The sequence below is a fragment of the Manacus vitellinus genome, unplaced genomic scaffold (genome assembly GCF_001715985.3).
Source record: "Manacus vitellinus isolate BGI_N305 unplaced genomic scaffold, ASM171598v3 scaffold_4_pilon, whole genome shotgun sequence".
Classification (NCBI taxonomy): domain Eukaryota; kingdom Metazoa; phylum Chordata; class Aves; order Passeriformes; family Pipridae; genus Manacus; species Manacus vitellinus.
The window spans coordinates 14,381,225-14,407,467 of record NW_021940604.1 but is presented as its reverse complement, the minus strand read 5'-3'; the positions used below and the strand labels follow the sequence as shown (position 1 = coordinate 14,407,467).

The following is a 26,243-nucleotide window of genomic DNA, read 5'->3' as shown; positions in this document are numbered from 1 at the left end:
AATTCTTGAGGCCTTGGCAAGTTGCTGCAAAACTCATCTCTATCTTCTCCAGAATCTTTTAACAACAAAAGTAATTCCTAAGTATAGTCTTGAGAACACAACCTGAATATGAACCACCACCTTGACATTTTCACAAAGCCACAGAGAGCCTGAAATGAAGAGTACTCAGTAAAGTTAATGCTGCAGTTTGTGCCTGCAGAGACCTAACCTGGAAACCTAACTACTGATAGTTAATTACATGACAACATTGCGTTCTAGTACTGAGAACTTGTCCTGTGTAAGCCTTGTTCAGTATTCCAATGCACAAGCCTTTCATAGTTATTACAGAAACTCACCTTAAAACAACACCTGCATGAACCAGTCATTTTTGCAATAAAATGAATTTTGAACAGCAAGGTACTGTGGAAGAATATTCTGCAGAAGAAATATGCAGTTCTACACTAAAATAATTTAGCCAGTCAGCAAAGTTGCTGATTAGCAGCTTCCAGTCCTTACTTCAATTTTCGTGACATATGCTTTTAGAATTAGACCCCCAAGAATAAGACAGTCCCCTCCAAAAGGCAACCTGGGACTAATTAATCCATCTCTGCCTATCCAGTGCAGTGTCTCAGCAGTGTCTTTATCACTGCACTATCAAATAATTATCTAGATACTCTGTAAAGGGATTATCTAGACAAAATAGCTAAAGATTTTTCTGAAATTCAGCTTACTACACCCTCTATCACCAAAAAACCTAGTTCTCTGAAACGACAAGTGGATTCATCCTGAGAAAAATTAGTCATAATTTCACTTTTCTCTCAATCTCACTTGATTAATTGGATAGGCTTTTTTAAAGGACCAAAAAGCCCCAATTAAACATTTAATCAATAACTTGTTGCTAATTCTGTTTAGCAGACTTTTGAACTGGAGTAATGCAGTGAATATTGGCAAGCCACAATTTTTCCATGCTTTCGCAGTACAGCTTGCTAGTATTAATTCTCCCTGTACCTCTCCCATATCTTCTCTCTCATTGTGAGCTTCTCATGTTTCTGCCCTATGCAGAGAAATAATAAGGCAATTGGACATTGCAGCAATTGCTGCTTCAGAGGTGTGAAAACACAAAAGTGAGACTTCCAAACTGAAAATACTGTAAAACCGATAAAACTAGGGATTTGTGCTACATGCTTGTGGTCATAGCCTGCAGACTGGCATCATAAAAGCAAACCTTCCCAAATCTTCACTCCTTCTGAAAATCCTTTAGTCACAGATATTCACTTGACAGATGACAGAATGGTAACTACTAAAGAACATAAAGAATATAAAAATGAAGACAAAATGGTTTAGTTTGGGGAAACTGTGTGTTGTGCTTATCTTAGATACATTTGCTCAAAGCTGCTCTGCAATCCCAAATTTCCATAGGCTAAGAGAAGACTGTGCACATTCATGATCTTTTCTGTTCATCTGCTTTACTCTGTAACCTTTTTCTACAGGAATGCAATGGAAAGAAGTAGGTCCCGATACTATTTTAATAATCAGAAAGTCACCCCTCTCAAATCCTTTCAGTGATTAAAAAAAAACCCAACCCAACAATTCAATTCACAAAACAATATACCTTTTTTACTTGAAGTTTAAATAAATTAAGATGAAACCCAAGAACCAAAATAAAAAAAATCCTACCAAGCCTCCGAAGTACAGAGTGTTCTAGGCATGCTCTAAAACTCAGTGTCGAAGAAGTAGGCTTGATGCCAGCCTGAGAAATTTCACCAAAACAAGAGCTTGCTTTTCTCACAGCTCTTTTCAAATTGTCTTACAGATTATATGGACATTTATTTATAGTTACTGAATTATTTTGTAACACTCTTAGTGTATCAATTTTCCCCCCACTTGCCACAAAAGCTAAGAATCAAACTTTACATAAAGCAGCCTAGAAAAATATCTCGTCTCCCTAGCACATGTTGCCTTTAGCCCCTACCTTTGCTGACCTCTAGTCAGATTTTGCAATGCATTTTATGGAACCCTAAGGATCAGGGTCAAAATCAGATCAAATAAACAGACTCCTAATTACAGATGTATTTTTTTGAACAAGAGTTAACATTCTTCTGAGTTGGCTGGGAAACCCCAGGGCACTTCCCAGAGGGGAACAGAGGGACCTAAACAATGAAAGATGCATTCTTCAGAGGAGACCTTAAGCTAGCTATTTATAATGCCACTCTATCATGCTTTCTCACATCACCCAGAGTCAAATGAAATGCAGAAGGAAAAATTACAAAGTCATACTTTCATCCAAAGACACAAAACATTTGGTTGATGGTAAAATTCTGCAAAATGGAGTCCTGGATCTAAAAAATGGAAGATGTAGTAACAAGAAGAGTTAGAGGCAGAACTGGAACACAGAGATATCAGAGCAGAAACTGCTAAACAGACATAAGCCATTTTAGGAAGAATATGGCCTCCAAGATTAAACAAAAACTCAAGGTATGGATAACTCCAACATCTACTGCCAAATATTGCAATATTCAATGGAAGATGAGCTTCCAAAAGCAACAGACTCAAGTCAAAGAGGGTGCAAGATTACCAGTTCCAAAGAAAGCCATTCCAGGGAAAATCCACAAAAATAATATTGTTACTAGAAGAAGATCCCTTGGATAACGGGAGTTAAATAATAATGGGCAGATACAGAAAATTTCATGTCCTAAAAAAAAGAAAAAAGCATCTCATCCGTAAAAGGTCTGCACTGGGAAAAATTAAGAAAAGGCCTATCAGCAGCACAAAGCAGCTCAGTAAAGCAGCAGAGCATGCTCTCTAGGATTTGGCAAGACCCAGAATAAAACTGGTCTAGACATGGCTGCGTTAAGAACAACCAGAGAAGTGAAAAAGGTTTTATTTCTTAAGCATTTACCTGATCAAATGAGAGGGGCTAAAAGAGGGCCAGAAAGATTGTTAGTTTGAGCGAGCAATTACAGAAGGCAAGAGACATGGGGAAAGAAGCTGGTGCTAATACCCTGCAAGCGAGTAGGGCAGCCTCAAACAAAAGACAAGGTAGGTAGGGCCCCTCAAAAGTCTCCTGCAGGTGATGTCTACTGTCATACTGGCTGCCATCCACACAGACTTCCAACCTCATTCTGGTCCAGAATCTCCCAGAGTCAGGCACAGATGGAGGCTCACCAGCAGACCTAGATTAGGGGTTTTAAAGCTAGTTTTTTACCTCAGGCTTGACACTTTCTCACCCATGGCTTCACAGAAGCCAGAGAGAAAAAAGCATGCTATAAAAAGCTACATATCTTCTAAAAGGGATAAATGAAGCTGAATATTAGAAATTGCAGAAAGACATTTTTTGTAGCAGGAATGAAAAATTGAATTAGACAGGAGATCACAGGGCAAGAAATAGGGACCCGAAAAAGCATGACTGATTAAAACTCCACAAGCAGTATTAAAAGAAGTAAGATGAGCCTTTTTATTTTATTTCTTTTTTCTTCTTCACAGTCATTTTTCAATAAACTGTCAGGAAAGAAAATTATTGGGCTAAACTGCAAAGCGAATCTGCCCCATTTCCCAGGATACTTCTTTAGGTCCGCATGCAATGCTCTCAGGGGGTTCCTGCAGCCCAAGGTACTGTCCCTGCTGTGATGGGCTGTGTGTGCTGGTGGGTGAGCTTTGCAGATGGGGAGAGAGCTGGCCAGGGGGCTCATGCAACCCTCCATCTTTCACCACCACCTCGCACGCTGGTGTGTGCTGCACACAGACATCGGGTGGCCCCTCTGCAAGCTGTGATGCGATGTAAAGGCTGTGTGAGCACACAACATTCTCTCATCCCAACTTGTGCCTAAGCATTCAAGTGAGCTGAATAGTTCCAGAAAACATAGCAAAAGTAACTTAAAAGGCCTTTCCCAACTAAGAGAGACAAACTTTTTACAGTTATATAGATAGCAGTAAAAGAGTTCCCCATCCCATGGATGCTGCCTTGGACCTGTTTGACAACACCCTCATGTGCACACTGGGGAGGAGCAGCATGGCTTTACAAAGGCTTATTGAAGACACACAAGGCTTAGACCACAATTTAAGAACACATAGAACCAAGAGAATAAAGCAGACAGTTACACTGGGGAGCTCTAATTCCCCTGACGTGTGTAGTATAAACTCTGAAAATGGCATAAATCACCCAGAGCCACAAAGTGGGACTGAAGCCCCATCGTTCAAGAGGCAGTGCCTGGATCATCCTTACTCCCCACAATCATACAACAACAATCCATGGTCTACCACCCCAATTCTCCTCCTCTGCTAATGATGGATGTGTTACTGGCACTCTCCTCTTCTAATTCCCAGCTATGACTTCATTTGTATTACCCTGGTGTCAGTGCATCCCAGGCACCTCAGTTACCATATGATTGTCTTCAGAGTAGTTCTCACCTTGACATAGCACTTGGGTCTTACCCATGAAGCAGGTTTTAGCTATTCTTTACAGGCTGCCTCAATATACAAGTGAGTGAACGCCAAAATAACGCTCACAGAAAAATTACTCATGCTGGAAATCTGAAATGGTACATGAGTCTTTCCTTCCCAAAAAGGAACTAGAGCTATTTGGATTCCACTCAAGCAAACATTTTCAACAACAGATATGTCTTTTAGACTAAAGCAAAAATTTCCATCAGAAAAGATCCAATGATATTTTAACAGATTCTTTTATGAAAAAAGACCATCTGGATCTTAGGTGTTTGATAATTTCAATTTTTAGTCAAATGTGAGTGCCAGTATTCATCTAGAAATAAAGAAGTACAGTGGAGCTTGTTTTCACAGAGAAAATACTTTTTTTTTTTTTAATTATGTGCACACTTTCATGCAGTATATGCAACTATGTTTGTAACTTCGGTTATAAACAATATATCTCACATCTTTATTTCCATCATATATGTTTATCAAGACCAAAGAAAACAGAACAAAATTCTACCGGACCAAATTCAAGAGTCTCTTAAAGCAGGAACATTTCAGTCACATTCTCTGCTCATCTCTGCTGCTGATACAGAAAGGGGAGTAGGAGCTTCCCAACACTGTCTCAGAGTTTAGCATCTAAAATGTCAAAAAGGCAAGATCACCTCATTCACCTGAACTCAGCTGACTGCAAAGGAACAACATTTTTTGGCATCAGCCCTAAGAGATGCAAGGTTCGAGCTGCCTTAATACTTTATGATGGATTTGATATATCAGATTTCTGCAACTCACAGCATTAAAGGATTTAAAATACAATTTAACATCACACTAACAACCCTTCACAAGGCATAGGGTAACAAGACACACTTTGAAATTCAGCTGTCTCTGCATGTGGTGCTACTGATGCTGCATTTGCACATCCTACACAACAATTTCTGACTAAAGCAAAGAGAGGTCATACACTTAGCTGAAATCACTGGTAAATTATAATGAAACGTTTCCATTTTGTCAGGATACCATGTTAATTTCAAACAAAAAATGCTGAGGGTTGTGTTTTTTTTTAAAATTATCACAGTGGCTGTGACCTAAGTTTTAAGTTTTCCAGATATGATATGTGATTTCAGAGATTTTTTGGGGGGCGGGGGGAGAGCATAATGACATAACTCAAAAAGGCATAAATGAGATAGATAATTTAACATTAAAATTCTACATTAAAGCAGTAACCTGCTACTTCTCCTCTTTACTTTTTAATATTGCATACTAGTTATATTGATGGGGATCTCAAGCTAGCTTCAGATCACTAACTGCCTGGACAAGAAGCTGGCACATTTTCAGCAAACTGCAACAGATCATCCATAAATATGCCTAAGAGTGTGACCAATTATGACCAAAAGTATAATTTCCCCTACTATCATTTTATTTACAATCTTTCTCTCTTTCACACACAGAGAAATCCATGTTAATTTAAATTATTGGGTTTTCCTCAGTCTGTATATTTGCTTTTTGTTTATGAATATGAATCATCAGCACACAAAACCAGACTGGAGGACAACACCTAGTAATAAACCATGGATACAGCAGAAGCTCTTGCAGATACAACAGTTTAAACACAAGAGGAATCTGTTTAATTTAAGAATTTACACTTTCATTTATTGTTACTGTGACTGCTGAGTTACAGCAGTAATAATTAATTTCTTATTAACTACAGAATCCAGGAAGAAGCTGAAGCCACCAAGGTTAACCACCAAGGTTCAAAGAGTTTGCAGTCTTTTTTCACACAATTTTCAATAAATCTGGAGTAAGAGGAACACAGAGGTCCAGCCTGTTGGGCTCCAAATCTTCACTAAGATATCGGGTTGCTCTGGATCAGAGACAAAAAAAAGAAATGGGGGTGAAGAGGAAGACTGTAAGTTGCATTTTTGAAGGCAATATTTACAATGAAAGTAGGTTGAGATCCACACAACGCCTGCTTACACTTGCAAAAACTATGCAAGTCATTTGGGGAACATCTGGTCATTTCAATTAACAGTAACTCTGATGTGGGTGATCACCCTTCAGAGATCTGCAACGTTAACTATATTGCTACTTGGAGTGATAAAGAGAGGAAGAGTTCTTTTCATAGCCCTTCACACATTACAGGACTGAAAAATTAGAGAGCTAACAGGGACTCAGGAAGACATCCTCTGGAAGCTGATCCAGTGCAAAGTTAGGCAGCTGAAAGTTGTGGCTTCAGGGAAAAGAGAGGCTATCTAACTGCTCCCTTGACCCAAACAAAGAAGACTGTATTCTTACCCTCTCCTGTTCTTTCCCATCTCCTAGAGATTTTGTTCCTCCGTTAGACTGGCTCTAGCTAATACTATATCCCTTTACAAGCCACTTTAACTCACCGTAAGAAAAGGAAAAACTTAGTCTTTCTGTTGCTTTTTAGTGAGATAATTGACTCATGCAGGCATCTTCACTGGGGCTTGGCAAACCAGAGGTAAACAGTGAGCTGGGAATATTCAACAGGAATACCCTCCTCCCACATCCAGCTAAGCTATTCAGGCAGTCTATCCTGAGGCCACAGCTCAGTATAACCCCAACTCAAAATCAGCAGACTGGAAAACATAAGTGCTTCTCGGACTTCATATTATCCAACTTGTGGAGCTGATATACATTTAAAAAAAATAATAGTGCAGATCAGTGATGGTGCGTCAAACTCAAATACCTGCAGGCAGTTTAACTAAACTGGGAATTAGTCACTTCACAGATGCAAGCATAATAGACAATTTCAGTGTACTCTCCCTAGACTAATTCTTTTTGAATCTTGAATGCTTCCCTACGGTGGACCAACAGCCCAGTGTATCAGCAAGTATCAGCATGGGTCCAGATATGCATTCTCTAAAATCTGTCTTATCTAAGTTTTCCATTATCTGAACTCTCTCTGTTTATTATTATCATGCAACACATTTTATCAGCTGCAGACAGGACTGTTCAACAGAAAGGATGTAAGATTGCATAATACAAGCGCTTTAAAATGTAGATGCAGGCTGATAAGAAAAATTTCATTTACCCAGGATAAGATGGTTTAGCCTCCTAAAGAAATAAAAAGATTGGAATGAAGTAAACCCCTACAAAAAGACAAGTTTGGAAAGAAAACATCAACTCAAATTCATCCTTTGTTGCTGTTACATTTTCACTAAAATCAAACAATGGTAAATTTGAATTGTAGACTACATCTAAAAATCCTCTACCTGGAAGACTGTAAACACATGAAATTCAAATCCAAATGAAAACAAAAACCAATACCAGTCCATAAATACAAGCCAAATAACATAAGCTCTGCAGTCCATTTCTAGCAGTGCTGTGATTACTTAACCAGCTGTCAAACGTACCAGGTAAAAAATAAGAACAGCCTTCTTAAAGGAAAGCAATGTGAGACTTCTAAAACCATAATCCATCTCTCTGAAAATTCATCAGAAACTTGTACTAACAAACCTCCCAGGGCTCTAAAAATGCAAAGTGATGTATGACTGCATTGGAATTCTAAAATTGTCAACTGATGTCCAGGAGATTTTACATACACACACATATGTTTTATATATATATATATACACACATACACACACAAAAATTTTATATAGTTTAAAAAAGTGATCTATGCCATATAGCAAGCACCTGAAGCTGTGAGAATATGGTGTTCCACCCTTAAGGAGAAAGGAGCACCCAAGATTCTCTGATGCTCATGGTCAAAAGGAACGGTAAAATTCAGAGGGTCTGCAAAAGTTTACGGAGTTTTATCAGTAAATTACATGCTTGGCATGGAAATTGGTATGTTAGTCCCTAACCTTCTAGTATAAGCACACAGCAGTGGGTTTTGGATAAAAGGGTAGAGTGAAAGGGAAGAGAGAGAGAGCTGAATTAAAGAGGAATAGAGAGAAATAAAGGAAGAAAGAGAGAAAAAGAGAGATCACAGGTCCTGGCTCCGGCGTTGATCCAGCAGGGGTGTCCAGGGTCCTGGGGTGCACATGCACCCAGGCTTTGTGGTGGTACCTTTATATAGATAAGTTTTCCTCATCCTGGAGATAAGCTTCTTGCTTTTTATGCCAATTAGTTACCATGCTCAGTCCACTCTTCTAGACCTTTCTGGAAATGGGTTGGAGGGCTTTGGGAGGTCTTTGGTGGTCTTGTTCCCCCCCCACAGTGCATGCCCACTGCTCAACCTCATTCCTGTGCTTGCACTGTACTGTGTTGCGCTGATCTCCAGAAGCTTGAACAAAGATGTTTGTCCCAGAGAAGTGCTCCCCTACCTCCATATGTCCCCCTTCTCCAGCCTCATCCTGTTCTTTCTCACAGTGTATTCTTACCAACAATCCATTGCTGTTATTACCAACAATCCTTTGTTGGCTCCATGGCTATCCAGCTATCGGTGTTTGAGACATACACATTAGCCCCCTTATCTTTTAGGCTTCTACAGGGAACTCACTCTCAGATTTGGCTACTGATTCTTCTCCTGATGATGTGTAGCAACATTACAGAGTCACATGAATGAAAAGTGCTTTGTGAGCCTGGACTTTTCAAGAACTTACGAATATGTGAATCCCACCCCACTACACTCATATCATGCTCTGCCCAGTGAAAAATGCTACTGTGTGCTGAGGTGCTCTTATTTCAAGCAGCAGCATATTGTGCACCTAAATGCTCATCCTGATAAAACTAAAAGCCTGAATCCTTGCACAGAGCGAAATATAGAATACTAAAATCTTTAGTTTCCCCCATTCCTCCTTCTTGAAAGGAGGAACTGAAAAGTTGGTCATAGTAAGCCTACATCTATGCAGCAGTTATATTAACTTCTGTTCCTTTCATTTCCTAAAAATGGCATTTAATGCACTAAACACATATTTGTAAAAGTAAATAAACATGTTATCACAGGAAGACACACACCAAAGCTATTGTTTCATGTATCTCTTCTAGGTGTTTCATAGAACATGCCTAACACCTTAAAATGTAATAATAATCATGCCTACATATTTCCCAAGAATATAGAAAACACACAACTAAAATGCAGGAAGGCCAATTTTATATAAACAGTGTTATTAGCATAAGCTAATAATTAACTCAGCAGTTCCAGAGTAATAAAACTGGCCCTTTGCAATTTAATTGTGCAAAATCAACTGCAGCTGAAGAAATTACAGTTCATTAATTTATTTTCTAAAGAAGAAAAGGAAAATACTGCTGTCTCTACCTATGAGCCCATTATGAAGCCAGTGGTGAGAGAAATGGGCAGCTTTCTATCATTGCAATCTCATCCTCTGCCTTGAGACACCACCTTTTAAATTTGATTGACACGGCGGTAACACACCTCTACTTTGCAGCAGCGTTAGGGAGGAAAGAGGGGGTAGGGGGAAAGAGACTATATGTTTCAGAAGCACTCAGGTACAATGGAAGTCCATTTGCCAAGTGACATAGGACAAACTTGTCAAAGTTGTTGATGTGTCTAAAAGACTTACACAAGTCTTGCTCTTGCCTGAGCAAGATTTCTCAAAGGCACTAATGTGACATAAAGACAAGATAGCTCAGAATTCAAAGTCAGTTATTCTGGCTATTGGTTGATAGTGCACTGCAGCTACTGCGCTCAGAGATTATTGCAATCTACTAATTGCACGAATGGATTCTTTACCGACTGTCTCTTCCCCATATCTGTAGCTTATTGCCCAACAGCCCACTATCATTCCTGTTTTCCTGTCCAAATTTCTCAACCAACCCTGCCAAATCAGTTCTCCTTACCTTCACACACTATGTAAGTACAGGATACACTTCAAGTTTCTGCATACAGGGAAACCATGCAGGTGCTTCAATTATTTGTAAAATCGCATCACTGAATCCAGTATCAGATTAATTTGTGCACCTGAAATGGCTGCAGTGTCATGCAGAACCACAAGATACATTAACATTAGGCAGCAGAACTCACAAACCACCTTCACAAGCTCAACTGTGGCACACTGAAAAAAGTCAATATTTCTTGAAGCAGTACTAAAAAGCTCAGTTGTCCGAACAAGTTCTGCATTGCTCAGTTTTACAGTAATAATCGAGATAAATAACTATAGTGTCAGAAGCCTTATCTTTCAAAAAAGTTTCTGAAAGGACTTTAATTACCTTGCTTGTCTGCACTTATCTGATTTCTTTTTCCCCCTAATAACATGTTTATGATCTTTATGAGGATGCTGCTCTTCTGAAGAGTCATGATGCAACAATCCATAAAGCAGCTAAGACTGAAGAAGATGTTTTGAAGAAGATGTTTTGAAAAGACCTCTTCCTCCAGATCCAAAGTAGACTGATCTAAGCTGCTTTCACTTTTCATCATTGTCCTTATGTCAGCAATAAATGTGCCAAAGTTCACACAAGCCCTCCCTAATCCAATTTAAAATGAGCCGGCTTAAATCACAGTGAGACAATTAGCCACAAGAACTGCTACAGGAAGAATGTATCAGTAATATCTTAAACTACCTCAGCTATTTTAAAATTGGGTTTGTCCACACCTCTACTTCAGTAGAGATGTGCATTGTGCTGCCAGAGCACTTTTCAGAGGAGATACAGAGGTCATTTTGGTTCAAGTTGCTTCAACAGTATCAGTATAGTTAATGTAGTACAAAGGGGAAGAGATAAAAATCCGAAAATATTTCAGGCCAAAACCAAGCAGTTGGGTAGCTTACACAGTAACTGTGGAAAATAGAACTGTATTTAAAAATTTAGAATTAAAAGCAGCCACAACAAACTCATTTTGTTCTTAAAAAATAAAATGTCCAAACAGCTCATTCAAGGAAGAAAATGAACCTCTCTGATTTCTGTCTCAAGTTCCTCTTTTGGCATTTAGTGACTCAGGATAAAATACCCGTTCCACTAATATCTACTTATGGTTCTCAAAAAAAACCCCAGGAATTTTTTCCCCCAGTATTAAAATTCTCAAATCAGGAGCAATAACAGCACAGAGTATGTTTCTCTATCTTGTTGCTGTTATTAATTAAGTCCCACTTACTGTTCTTGAATTGCTGTTATTTAGTTGCACTAGATGGGTGTGTTAGAAAGTAATGGAAGATGGATCAACAGCTGTAGTTATTATGAAAATTATGGCAGTACATGAGAGGAATTGCAGCTGCTCAATTCATGCAAATAAGAGCTACTTGACAATGCCTATAATTACACAGTATGTCAAAACAGCATAGCTGGAGTATAAGTAGAGACTACATATTTTAGAAAGCCAAAAGATTTGCATTTCATTAGGTTCACATTCCCTAAACTCCTATTTAGGGATAACAAGATACACATTCTGTCAACGGGCTCACAAATACAGAAAGGTCTATTGAGTCTCCCAGGTGCATTCTCCTGTCAGCGCTGCAGCTGTCAAACACAGAGCCTCTCTGCATGTTTCCCAGGCATTTGTAATACAGCCTGTACTCACAGTCAGAGCTGGAGTTTCAGCTCACCATGTGCTGAGTAGATAAGAAGACAGATTCAGCCACATCTACTTTCAAAGCAAAGCAAGATTGCTTCCGAGTGGCTCAGACAGTGCAGATACCATCTCCTCTATTCAAAGACTGTTCCTGATATCTGGCACAGCACTGTAATATTCTAGTTTACTTTTCTTAGTATTGCTTTTGAATGTACCTACTTTCGGCTTGTTCTGGATAATTCCTTTCCCACTTCAGGCACTAAGGCCCTCTTAAAGAGCACATTTCCTTCTCTTATATAAAAACTTCACTAAAAGCTCCTCATTTTCAGAGAGGCTGCCCACAGTGCTTATCCTGTTACATCTCTAGGCTATTTGCACATTAGCAATGGTTTATATAAAGCAACATTTTATTATTTTAGTTTCTTCCCATTCCCATTCTGCCTCTTTAACTAAAGCCCTTTGTTTTTCACTAGTTGTTTCATGCTGGCAAATCCCTGCACCCGCATGGAAAAAAAACAGGGATGTTTTTGCTTTCCCCTGTATCTCAAACTCTTGTTTCAAGAACTGTAGAGCACATAGTTACATTACAAACAATAAACACAGAACACAAAATATCAGATTAATTAAGAGATTTATTTATTTATTTTTGACTTACGACATTCACATAAAGAGACACAGGGAGATACATAATTTTGCAGCCCTCCTACCTGTCACTCTGGGGTGAGTTGGACCTACTTGGTGTATAACACAGCTGGTTACTAAAATTGCTTACTGCTCTTGTTTTACATAGTGACTCAAACTGTATAGCCTGGCAGTAAATAATCTTTCCTCTGTACTATCAGGACATGCACTTTCCTGTGAAGTCTGCTGACAAAGTCTAGTTCCAACGCCTTGGAACCCAGGGACATGACTCTTGGTAAAAGCAGTACCTCAAGCTTTCCACATTTCACATGGACAGTCATTAAATCACTGACCCAATGTAACAGCTACTCAAATTGTTAGTCTTACCTGAAATCACATGCCGTGGTAAGTTCTGCTCCTCCTCCAAAAGCTTTTCCTTGGACTAGTGCAACACTGATCAAAGGCAACCTACACAAGAGAGTTTTGCAAGAAAAATTCAAGCTTTTAGTCTTTTAAAAATTAGAAAGTAAGTCAACCAAACCATCTCTATAGTAAAAGTTTAGAAAAATATATTATTCCAATTCATTCAAATAACAACATCTTTGTGGGTAAGCAGCACAATACCAATTCCACTTATTTCAAAATTACTATTGCATAATTGATATGGAATCCCAAAATTAAACAGCAAGACAGAGATATCAAATGGAATCAAAACAAGGATCATGTACTGAAAAAACGCGTTATGAAACATCCCTGCTATAGATTATACCTAAAAAGACTATCTGCAAGGAGGAGTGACAGGACAGCAACACAAGATTCTACTTTATGCCAGTACACTACAGAAAGCAGCAGAAAGGGATACAAAGGACTGAAGGGCTGCGTTATCTAAAAATAATGAGATTTACCATGACAGCCTGAGTAGCTTCTTCAGAGTGCTACTATCTCAGTTATCAACAAAACTTTTTTTCTTTTTTTTTTTTTTGAGAACAAAACCATTTAAGGAAAGCAGCAATCTGTTATCTTTGTTGGTGTTGTATTTAATCATGCTCAAGGTATTTAATCATGTTCAAGGTAATTCAAAGAACAGAGGAAAGGAAGAGTATGTTTCCCTACTGCCATTGTGAAATGAATACTAATGAACAGTGACACTGGATAAGCCAACTTCCCTAAGAAATGAAGACAGTTGGTTAGTCACAGAATTTGCATGCTGATACAGCTGTTTCATCTTTTACTACGAAGAAACATTTAACTTATTGAGCAGTTTTCAAACCACCTTCAAAAGTCAGCTTCCCGATCATGACCACATGTTTAGTTTTAGTTCTACTTTAACAGAAGCACCAACACTTTCTTTTGGCCCAAGTTCACTTACAAGCTGCAGCACACTTCATACAATACATGGCACGTGAACCCACTGGAAGAGGGCAGCCTCATTTTTCCTGTGGTTTATGAGAAACCAGAAGACATGGGTCCAATACCCCTACATCCACACTTTGAGGCACCTCTTTCAGGATCACAGTCAGCATCAGCTCTTTCTGAGGGAGACTAACCTCATCTACAACAGATGTCCCCAGACAGCAGCTCACTGCTCCCCCTGAAGCACTGCTTCAATGTCTGCTAAGTCAACACACCTGAGGTGTGGGGGTTTAATCTTCACACATCTTCCTCCTCTGCTTTGCCCCATCCATTTTGATTATATGGAGACTCAAATGGATTCCAATTCTGAGGATTCCTTACAATACTACTACTACTATAAGTCTCCTGGGCAATTTTACAGAAAAAATGTTAATTCATAACACTTTCTCATATAGATTATTTGAAAAGAAAGAATATTTGAAAACAAAGAGTATTTATCTTCAAAGAGCGCTGAGCAGAAAAAACACAGACTTTAGCACTAATGGATTTAATTGATTAAGGGAATCTAAATTTATTTGAAGGAAAGGAAAAAGTGGTTTTCAGAAGTGCCAGATGGTAGAACTGAATACATTCCTCTTATGAAGTGGGAAGACTAAACAGATATATCAAACGTTACCTGTGTAGGCTGCATAAGCTGTCTCTGCTTGTTATTTAAGAGCTACCAGCTTTCACAGAGTTATAGAAGTCAGTTTCTGAAAATCTGAAGGCCTAGATTTCCTTAACTCTAGGTATCTCCTAGCTCTACACATGTAAGCCTAGGTTGGTTTTTCCTGTTCTGATCTTTGGAAAGTCTAATAGTTGCAAAATTTCAAGGTCTAATTTTAATCCATAAATACCTACATGATTAACATGTGTCAATGAAAGGTCTGGGATTCAAAATTACATACTTAAAACTATGTATTAAACGTTAAACATCTCATTAAAGAGTTAGCTAAAATACATTCCAATACTTATAATTACTTCATAAAGAAGGGTAAATAAAATATATTACCTCATAAGTCTGGTTAAGGTGTTTTGCATAAACATGCACATATTCATCCCATCCTACAAAGAACAGGAAATTAAAAAACATTAAGTGATCTTAATATGAAGCAATTAAACACACAGATGGAGAAGACAGGAGTAAGTATTCTTTATATTTACTTCAGCTGGGTTTTTTCTCTTTGGTTCACCTTGCTCAAATTCCAGTCTAACCCTTCTATGCGCAAATAAAAAACTGAGTATAAATCAGGTCAAAAAAATAAAATCAGACCTCAATCAACTTATATAAACTTCAGTTATAATTAAGCCACCATTAAAGTAATTGCAAAAGAAAGACTCTTCTTATTTCATCCTTGATGTTTTAGTTCACCTTGTAACCAATAGTCAATAAGGTACAATTGTTCCCATCTAATCCACACAAGAACTAAAGGGCTCCAAATAAAGTAAGTTGCTGCTACGTTCAAATCAAATATTTCTTCCTACAACATGTAATTAAAATGTGGAAAACTTGGCAGCAGGGCATTACATCCTCTACATGAATTCAAGAACAACTAGATAAACTCACGACAGAAAAAGCGGCAAAAGGTTATTACACAGAAGGTAACACCTCTAGCTCTAGAAGTCTTAGTCACAAGTTGCTGGGGACTAAAAGAATTTTTTAAAGCTAAATCATTATCTATCTGCCTTCCCTGTTATTACGCTCTTTCTCAGACATCTATTATTAACCAGGAACTTGACAAATAACTACATTAAATGACTCAGTATCACCGTGTTCATATACACACTGAATTGAACTACACACACCATTTACCACAAATTAAAAAAAAAAAATTACGTTTGGACACTAGAAATAAAAAAACCAGTAGGTAACAATTTCAGCATGTCTTTTAAATCATAATTCAAAATAAAAAAATCCAAACAAACCAAAACCAATAAACATTTCTTTATTGGAATTTAATAATTCCTAAAACAATGTTTTACAGGGTTTGGCAAGTTAAGGAATTAAAAGCTTCTGACTCATGCTCCAGGAAAACAAAAGATACCCAGTAAGTCTCCAGTACATCTTTAGAAGAGGACCTTGAAATAATAGTAGGCCAATTTCAGGTGCTACTCTGCCCAATGCCAACCAGCATTATGGTGTTTAGGCACAGATGTCTGGCAGATATAAGCTGCCACAACAATCGCTATACAAGAACCAGTGAATTCAGTTTTATTACACTAAAGGCCTGCTTGAAAATTTCAGCACGTGTTGATCTACAAAGAGGCTTTTAGTTATGACTCCAGCCATCTCCTACACCCATCAAGAACAGTAGCAATATCTCCATTCTAAATTAAAGAACATTCAAATCCTTCATGACAGCTATTTTAATAGCTAAGTTCAAAACCCACACAAACATACAAGGTACCAGTTCTCAGACACAGACTTGCACCATTCCCATACTATAACTGTCCCATACTATAACTCATTTCATCACAGTAGAGTCCTTGCATTGAAACTGGCCCTCTCAACTCATGTTGAAATCCAAAATGGTGATTAAAGATTAATTCCAGAACAGACCAGTTTAATAAATGCAATTATGACTGAGCAGACAAAAGGTCTTCATACTCTCAGGTGGTAGAGATTACTGTGTAACCCATAGAAAAAACGCCCACACAGAAAACACTCCAAAAAAAAATAAATCAATTGCTTGAGTCCTGGCCAATAAACCCTTCAAGACTTCCTGACTGGGTTTCTGTGGCTGGGTTTTGGTAGCAGGGGGGCTACAGGGGTGGCTTCTGTTAGAAGTTGCTAGAAGCTTCCCCTGTCCCGTGGAGCCAATGCCAGCTGGCTCCAGGACGGACTTCCTGCCGCTGGCCAAGGCCGAGCCAATTAGAAGTGATAGTAACACCTCTGTGATAACGTATTTAAGAACAAAAGACTGTTGCACAGAAGAAATTCCATCCAGGGAAGAGCGGAGTGAGAACATGGGAATAACAATGTAGACATCAAGGTCAGTGCAGAAGGAGGGGCAGGAGGTGCTCCAGGCACTGGAGCTGAGGCCCCTGCAGCCCATGGTGCAGCCCATGGTGAAGCAGGTTGTCCCCCTGCAGCCCATGGAAGACCATCGGGGTGCAGAGACCCACCTGCAGCCCATGGAGCAGGTGGATGCATGAAGGAGGCTGTGACCCCGTGGGAGGCCCAGGATAGAGTCTGGTCCTGCCAGAGACCTGCGGCCCGTGGAGAGGGAAGCCCATGCTGGAGTAGGTTTTTTCTGGACAGGACATGCGGCCCCTGTGGGGGACCCGCGTCAGTACAGTTATTTCATGAAGCACTGCACCCCATGGAGGAGTTAACCACAGGACAGCAGTTTGGGAAGAACTGCTGCCTGAGGGATGGACTCAGGTTGGAGAGGTCCATCAAGGACTGTCTCCCATGGGAGGGACCTCACGGGAGCAGGGGAAGGACTCCTCTCTCTCAGCAGCAGCAGAAACAACAACTGACCATAATCCCCATTCCCTGTCCCCCGGTACCACTGGGTGGAGGAGGGAGAACATGGAAGGAAGAAGGGGTGAGGGGAAGGTGTTTTTTAAGACTGTTTTATTTCTCACTCTTTGGCTCTTATCCTGTTAGTAACAAAAATAAGTACTATCCCCACTTTGAGTCTCGTTTGGCCCGTGAAGGTAATAAGAGCTCTCCCAGCTCTCCCAGCTCTTATCTCTACTCATGAATTCTTAGCTGGTTTTTTTTTTCTCTCTCCTCTGTCCAATTGCAGAGGGAGAGTGAGAGAGTGGCTTTAGTGGGTACCTGGTATCTGGCCAGGGTCAACCCACTACACTGATAAGAAAAATAAGGCTACTATTCAGATAAAATACTCTAAGAGATATTCGTTGCAGTCTACTGGAATAATTACATTTTCAGTTCTAATACTGTCCTTGAAGTAAGAAGAAATCTAATACGCAGAAAGGGAGGTAAAATACAGTATGCACTACATATGGAAGAAAAGGATTAATAGCTTGTGGTGGGGCTAGGGGAGACAGGGAAGAAGAAAGTCACCTTCACAAAGTAGAAAACTGTAACACTGGCTCTTATTGCTGCAGGAGTTTACAGTCCACTTTCGTGACAGATAGAACAGTATTTCCAGATTATCTCCAACTGCTCCAAAGGCCTCCCTCCACGGCTTACTTCTTGGGAACCTCTGTCCTAGGGCTTCTAGACTAGGACCAAGGAAAGCAAAATTCTCCTTTGTGCCTTCTTCCTCTCATCTGTCCTTTCAAGAGCCACTCCTGCTTTTCAGGTAGCCAGCTTTTCAAGTCTCACTCCAGAATGAGGTTCTCACTCTTGGGAACCAGGCTTACAAAAACAGAAAGAAAAATATTTTTTTCTTTAAATTCCACTACTCATTTGCCTTCTGTGATTTGCTTACATAATGTTAGCAAGTCTGCAAAGAAGAACAGGCAGGGGACCTGAGGTATTGTTTCACAGTTAGAAACAACTGAACATGCGAGAAGGAGGACAAAGAGAGGAAGAGAACAAAGAGGAAGAGGAGGATGAAGAGCCACTAGGGGGCATGAAAATCCTTCAGCATTCTAGGCCATTATTCTGCCTATCCTGCACCACAAGGAAAAGCAAACTGGATTTAAAATCATGAAAAATACAATCTTCCCTCAACCAACTGGTTGAACAAAAGTGTTTTCTGCAATTAGTAAAAGCTATAGGCTAAAGCAGCCTTGCAAAAAAAAGAAAAAAAAAAAAAAAAAAAAAAGAAAAAAAAAGGAAAAATATACCAGTTCAAGGCATGAAGCTATTCACTATTTTTTTTTCCTTAGAGATGCCTGTGGACAGAAAACTTAACCTGAAACCACAAAAAACTCTCACCTGCAGCAAACTAGAGAGAAGAGTTCTGTAAGACTAAAGAACAGCAAATGTTGTTCCATATTTTATTAAAGCTTTATTTAATATAACTATTAAATCCCATCAAACAGATGGTTTAGGATCTTGCTATTATAAAGAAACTCTCATTAAAAGATAAATAGCTTGAATTCTCCAAAGGAAATAGAAAGCAACTATGTTTAACTATTCGTGGAGCATTTCTAGTGACTTTTAGACCTTATTTCAATACTAGCATGAGATCTAGATTCTGTGAAAAGAATTTTCAATGAAGTTATAATTAATACCTATACATTTAAAAAAAAAAATAAAAAAAAATCACAGATACATATATATTTTTAAAATTACCAGTGCTTATAAATTATCCAAATGAAAACTCCCTCAAAACCATTTATACCTATAAAGCATGAAATCTTCATATTAAGAAAAGAGCATCTCTCATAGTGTTCCCCAAAAGCAACAGTGTCCTATACCCTTTGAAAACTGGACTGTCCTATATATTTTACCAGGCTAGAATTTGTGGGGTCTATGACATTTAGTTTCATCAACAGAAAAAATCATCATTAAAGACAAATACCAGTTTAACCAGTTTTTGTGTTGGTGTTCATACTGGAATGCCCAATTAAAAGTTTAATTCGTGTGGTTAAATCCTGAAACTTGAAGTGGCCACAGAAAAGCACCAGGACGTCACTGACCACAACTGTAAACCAGGACTTAAGAGCAGCACAGGAAGACTCCCTTCTCCTGCAGCTGAAAAAGTCCTATTTTACACAGTGCCAAGTACCATATATTAATCCATAAAAAGAATTGCAGCACATGTGAAAGTTGCCAAACAAGTGACATGAGCAAAAAATTGCCATCAAATCCCTAACCTCTTCAACCCCATAGTTACACACAAAACTTACCTGACTCAAGTACAGCACAAGAATTGCATCTGTCCTTCCGTTTTATGCAGTTCCAAGCACAGTTTTGACAAAACAGAAACCTTTCTGTAATAGTACCCGTGCCACTTAAATTTGCTTTTTTACTTTAGAGTATATGAAAAATTATTCCTTGAAACATCAAACTACAGAAGTACTGCTTATCTGATGTGTACATTCACTATATACTGCTCTGAGAAACTGAAATGACATTTTTAAAAGAAAATATTAAAAAGAATATGTAGGAATTTACAGTTATGAATCAATTACAATAACATTTAAGTCACAGCTTAAAGGGGCTGCTAGTGTTTTTTCAAGCATTAAAAGCTCCATTCTGTGGCATGTAAAATTGCAGCAGAATTGTAGTGCAACTCCTCTGTTTAAAAAGAATCTCAGAAAGCTCATTTTTCTCCAAAACCGTAATGTGTATTAATACTTGCCTGGGAGTTGGATATTTCTTTGACAGCATTCAAATCTGATCCTGAGCAAAACGTGTTTCCTGCACCATAGACGATAAGGCCTTTGCCATCCTTCCAGTTTTCCAGTTCAGTTATCCTCTCCTGGAGTTCTACCATCATAGCACCTGTCACAAGTGGGGAGAAGCAAAATTTTTAACAGGAAATTATTATCACAATCATTTTTTGTGTTACATTTTCCACCAATAAAACCAAATGAGAATTAATAAGTGATAGGCTTAAAACCACATGGGAAAGTACCATCCTAAGTCCTGCACACAAGCACCAACATACACTTTTTCTTCAAGGGCGCACTTCCTGAAATTCTGAAGGATGTTCTGCATGAACGATATTTGTGTTCCACTCAAAAAAACCCCCAAAACAAAATAACCAACAACAAAATAAAGCAAAAATAAAACAAACAAGCAAACAAAAAAACCCTCTCTATTTGATTTATTCCTGTTTGCAATTGTATACATTCCGGACACATGAACTTATTTCTTTCCATCCAGATCTGTCCAACAGGACAGATCAGTTATTTTGAAGTTGCTGCCATTTCACCCTGCTCAAAGAATTGGCAGAGAACAGAAAAGAACCATGTGCAAGGTGGGCTCAAGGCATAACCAGTTAATGTTAACAAAGATTCCTAAAAAAGGCCAAAGACCAAACTGTGTTGGAGGCCAAAGACATTTAGAAGTATCCATCCAAAAGAAAATAAAGATATATTTGAAAAAAGGAGCAAAGTGCCTTTCAGACTTAAAAAACCCCCAACTTTCTAAAATGTCTTTCATTCCCTAGCTAGAACCTTTATAGAAAGCCTCCCTTTACAAAGTATGTCATTGTACTAGCTTTTTATTTCTTGCTTAAACACCATATTCTCATATATTCGCTTAATACCCTTCCTGACAGGAATTCTACAAACTCCTGTTCCTAAAGCTCATCCTAGACTGTGGCATTTTCCACACCAATGGAGCTTACCCTGCATTCACTTAAAGCTCTTCCTCTCTAAATGCCTATGACTCTGTCCAATCATATTCTTAAGAGAAAACATTTACAGAAACTAATTCCAGAAAGCAAGCTACATACAGGCTGATTACACTCAGCTTTACACTCCTTTGACAAGAATTTAGATGGACAGGCCTACCTTCTTCAGACAAAAATGTGCTTTTGATTAATACTATCAAGAGCTCTCCTCTGCCAACAGTGTTGCTTTTTTAACTCTACACCTGCATGCACAGGACTAGTTCTGTTCTGAAAGTGCCTGTTAGCAGCCAACCCATGGGAGATTTAATTTTCCTTCCTGTTTGTTTTTCTTGCACTTCCTTATGAAGTAAGCTTCCCAACACCAGATCAAGAGTGAACACTTAGTCAAGCACTTCCCCCTTAGGCTTGGTCTCAGCCACTGAAATAGCACATTTTGACAATGTTTCTGAGGAGGCCAATAATTAAGTGGACATTACATATTATGTACCAGAATGACACTGGGTTTTTTACCTACTATCAAATCCAGATTATGATCCTCTAACAAATCCCTACAGTTTTGCCAGTTCCTTTCCCTTCTGTATTTATAATTTCGCAATGCTTTTTGTGTGCAGCACATTACATTTGCTTTCATTGAATTTAACCTTGTTTATCTTGAGCTCTTTGTAGCAAGATCACTTTGAATGCCACACCTCTGCTCCAAAGAATAATCTTGCAAGTGTGAGAGACCAAAATGTTATGACTAATGACTTAAACACCATTAAGGACTTTTGCCCACTGTAGCAAACTGCAAAGATGACCATTGAAGCCCACTTCCTGCCAGAATATCCCTCCTGGATTTCAGGGAATTGGACTGTTCCACCTGATAGGAACTTGAGGTAAGATAAAGGTGGTCCAAATCATCCCAGGTCTGAAAAGAAGTAAACAAGGGTGGGGAGAAGAATGTAAATCCAAACTCAGCAGCTGTGTTGAAAATCAGCTCTGGGGGGAGGAGGAGAGTTTTTGGATCTGTGATGGTGAAACCTCTGCGCTTAAGACAGAGGGAGTAAAAACCCATCCTCCCTTGCACAAACTGGCTCAGTTGTAAACCTCCCCCACAGACAGGTGGTATTTTCTACTTAATCTGTCTTTCTGTCAGTCTCTTTCTCTCATCCCCCGTCTTTCTCTTTTCTATTTCTTTCTATCTCTTTCTCTCTATCTCACATTTACTGTTAAATAAACCTGGACTATTGATTTCAGCATATGGTGTCATCTGCACCTTAATTCGGGCAGAGGCCTCTCTCTAATAATTTTAATAACAGATCTTAACAGCAAGCTCTCCCAATTTGGGGTCATCTGAAAATTTCAGGACTTCACCTTCTATTTTATCATCTGAGCCATGAATGAAAATACTGAGCAGAATTAGGCCTAGATGAGATTTTTGTGGATCGTCATTTGAAATGCTTTTCCAGATTGACGGTGCACTCAGCAACTTTTCTGCAAATGCTGTTCAAATACGCATGCATTAACCCTGTGGCTTTCACTCATTGCTTATTTGACAAGTCTTCTTACTAGAAAGGTATTTGGGCTGGCATCCAAGCTTTGCTAGTGTCAAATACAGCACAAACACTGTGGTTCTTTTAATAGACAAAGCAGTGAGGTATTGAAGAGTCTTTCCACACAGTATTCCAAGCCAAAAATTTAGTTAACTGAAAAAATGAAGGAACTGTGTGAGCCCTTTACGTGCAATAGCTCAGAACAAGAGACACTGGCCAGAGCCTGTCCCATTCTCCTGGCACAGAATTCCTTCCATTCCTGTCAACACTGAACTATTATTTTACCAACAGATATAGTCCATGATGTTTGATACAATGATGAGGACACAACACTAAAGCAAATCCTCATTCAGCCAGTCTTGTCTTTCAGTATTTGATACCACTAAGCTCATACTCTTTAGAGAACTAAATCTATTTGGAATAATAACTTGTTTGCATCTTAACTATAACCTGAGAATAAGTGTTTTAAAGTAAATTCTAGAAAATAACATTATCATCATTATTATCTAATTCCTACAGGCTGGCTTTCTTCTCTTTTAAATTACATTCAAGTTTAGTTCAGTGATTGGTTGGGCTGCTGAAATTGGTTCCACCAGGCTTAGACTGACATAATTACCATTTGTTTCCAAAGAGACCATTTCAAACACGTGGCTATCAGATTCCAATTAAGAAGAGAAAAAAGGCATAAAAACCTCCATATTGCCCATTAGCAATTTGCCAACAATTTTGTTCTGGTTTTGATTTCATGAGTTGCTCAAGCTTAGAATAAACATAATTCCTTCGAGATAAAAAACTGCTGTGTAAAGTAAATGCCTGGAAAAAAGAATCTCCCTCAACAGTTTAATGATATTTTGCAGCTTTCTAAAGGAAGCATACATGTATACATAAATTCACATCTACCATTATTCAGAAGCTTGGAGACACAGAATCAACAGAATTTATTTGCGGGGTGGAGTAGGGTGGGTCAGCAGATCTACAGGCTCTGGCTGATGAAACCATGTCCTGCTGGGGCAATTTAGGGGCTGAGCATCCCATTCTGCTCTTTGAAGAGTATTATTTGATAAACAGAAGGAACAGGATCAGGTTCTTGGTTGTCCCTCAGCAACTGCAGTTTACAGACAGTAATGTTAAAGCGAAATGAAGAGCAAGATAAATTAAGATGCCACACCATTAACTGCAGCGGCCAAGGGGCCAGCCTGATTTTGCTTCTACTGTCCCTCCTGTTACAACGGAAGTCTCTAGCAGAGGTGTACAGCAGAAAGAAGCAGTATCTCTTGAACTGCCATAGTAAGATTTTCCAGAGCAACTTTGTGGCTACTATCTAGCAGAATGGAGTATTGCTCTCTACAGGGCTCTACACACTGCTGTAAAACAGAACTGCCTGATCCCATGGCTCATTTGTCATATGCTAATTAGGGTCTGCGACAAAGACAAAACTATTCATTTCCTCAGCAGTTTTTGTAGGTCCTCTTTGCTACTACAGCATCTAGTTCACATACACTAATACGTTATTTTCACAGCAGTCTATAAGGAGAGAAGAGATTATTTTACAGACCACTAACTGAGCCAGAGAGAAAATATCTGCTAATTTGGGTGCTCGAGATGTATAATATGATTTCAGTGCATTAACATTATATAGAACATTGTGTAGGCAAAGAACAGCTATCAGTTGCCTAAATGGCAGCTGCACCTGCTCAGCACTTCAACATATCAATTCTGAGCCCCTTCTGCCAAGCACACAGAAAACAGTTGCAAGTTTCTATTAAAGTTTAGTTTAAGCAATTTGACTTTTATTACACCTGATCTCCATAGCAGACTGGGTTTTATCTGTTCTTTCTCCTTTTGCTATTACATCTCATTTCTCATGCCCCCTTCAACTTCCACAACAAATAAGATAAGAGAACACAGTCTACAAAGTGCAGATTACACAGTTCTGAGTCAAAACCAGAAACCAATCTGCAGTAAAAGAGGAAACTACAATGTAATTATGATTGTATAACAGCATGAATGCTGACAGGGAGGCATTCAGAAGGACAATCCCTATGCTAACATCTTTAAGCTACAACTTCTCAAGTTAGGTAATGATTTTATACATGAGCTTTCGAAGGGAAACAAAAGAATGCAGACACATCTAGGGGCATAACCACCAATTCTGTTGCTCTGTTAGGTTCCTTTCAGCTAACAATCATTAGTTGAAAGGTAAGCAGCTCTACACTTTGTTAGTGTTGCAAATGTACTTGCTCGCATCAAAGGAGTGGTGAGACTTGGGAAGGAAAACAGAACAGCAAAAAAGAAATTAACAAGATGACACAAATTTATCCATTTCAAAATATTAAGAGATAAAGACATTCTTAAAGGTTTCTGCACAGCTCCAGCTAAAGCAGATTCAGACCCTGAACCTGTGCCACTCATGTCTGAAGAGAACGACATAAATTGGAATATTCTAGACAGTTAAGGATAGACAGCAAATATATTTATCTTGGAGAACAAAAACCTCTCTCACAATACAAGATTAATAAAATAGGGCAATTGGTTTTAATAGATAAGTATATTAAATAGATCACTGACCCATAACAGCTCATCTGATCTTTAATTAACCAGTCATTAATATTTATGACATAAGGCAAACGAAGAAGAAATGAAAGCCAGTTTGAGTGAGTGAAAAAGACCAAACTACAGAAGTTTAAGTTACAGGGAAATAAAGTATGTGTGTATATATATATATATATATAAGTAAAGAATAAAGAAGGAAACTCAGTCTTTCCACACCACCTACATAACAAAGATGGTGTCTTCTCCCCCCCACAAAAATGCCCTCAATGTTTCCAGAGCAGAGATGACAAAATGAAAGGAGATACAAGAAAGAGCACAGTGGCAGAATTGTGCTAACATTTAAAAAAAGGGGGAGAGGCATATTCTGTGAAACAGTCCCCAATGTCATTAAGAATTTCTTAAGATTCTTATGACATTTATAGCAAAGTTACTACACAGAACAGTGGACATTTCCTGCACATCTGAATAAAACTTAAACACTTATTCTTTTAATTAAGAAATGGTAAGACATAGTGTTTCGCTTTCTTTAGGCAAAATGCTAAAATGGGTAACTGAACAAGGGAAAAGCCAAAACCAACTAGCAATCCCATCAACTAATTAATACCTGTAAAAGCATTCATTAACTTCGGGTTGTTCAAGGTAAGTATTCCAATGCCATTGTCTTCTTTGGAAAGGTTGATGGATCCACCAGCAAACTGTTGAAGTTTCTTCTTTATCAATTCTTCCTCATAGCCATGAGCACCATTATACAGTGACAACCTTCTCTGCTGTAGTATTCTTTCCTTTGTAGTCTGAAGTAAGTTCTTCCACAGAGGAAGGGCCATTTCTGGAAATACATGGGGTGGGGGGAAAAATCAGGAAATTTCCTTTGAAATACACTTCAGTCCTCTGACAAAAAGGGAAGTAGGACAGTGGAAACTGATATAAAGGTGATGAAATCCTAAAAGTCTATAGAAATCACTGCAGACTGTATTAGCAAAATTCTTAGTTTGAATCTACTCCCACAAAGTTAACAGAAGGAGTTTTATGGATTTTAGTAGTTAAGCCAGAAATTAGCATTTTTTTAAATGTTTTCTTGTGAAA

General features: G+C 38.6%; 2 protein-coding genes across 5 annotated transcripts in view; both read right to left on the bottom strand.

Annotated features, from left to right (window-relative positions):
• THEMIS (thymocyte selection associated) overlaps nt 1-26,243 on the bottom strand; it is a 305,377-nt gene that overhangs the window by 53,163 nt on the left and 225,971 nt on the right. The gene's annotated exons all lie outside the window — the stretch shown is intronic.
• The window catches only part of ECHDC1 (ethylmalonyl-CoA decarboxylase 1), a 43,724-nt gene that overhangs the window by 9,697 nt on the left and 7,784 nt on the right, over nt 1-26,243 (bottom strand). For 3 of the 4 annotated variants that reach the window (XM_018077942.2, XM_018077943.2, XM_018077945.2), the window contains 4 exons: nt 25,765-25,986; nt 20,077-20,219; nt 14,859-14,911; nt 12,842-12,922 (listed from right to left, as the gene is read on the bottom strand). In XM_018077942.2, coding sequence (XP_017933431.1) covers nt 12,842-12,922; nt 14,859-14,911; nt 20,077-20,219; nt 25,765-25,984 — 497 coding nt within the window. In that variant the 5' untranslated portion in view covers nt 25,985-25,986. Of the gene's footprint in view, nt 1-12,841; nt 12,923-14,858; nt 14,912-17,882; nt 18,554-20,076; nt 20,220-25,764; nt 25,987-26,243 lie in introns of those variants that run through there. The other variant, XM_018077947.2, reaches the window with a different exon arrangement.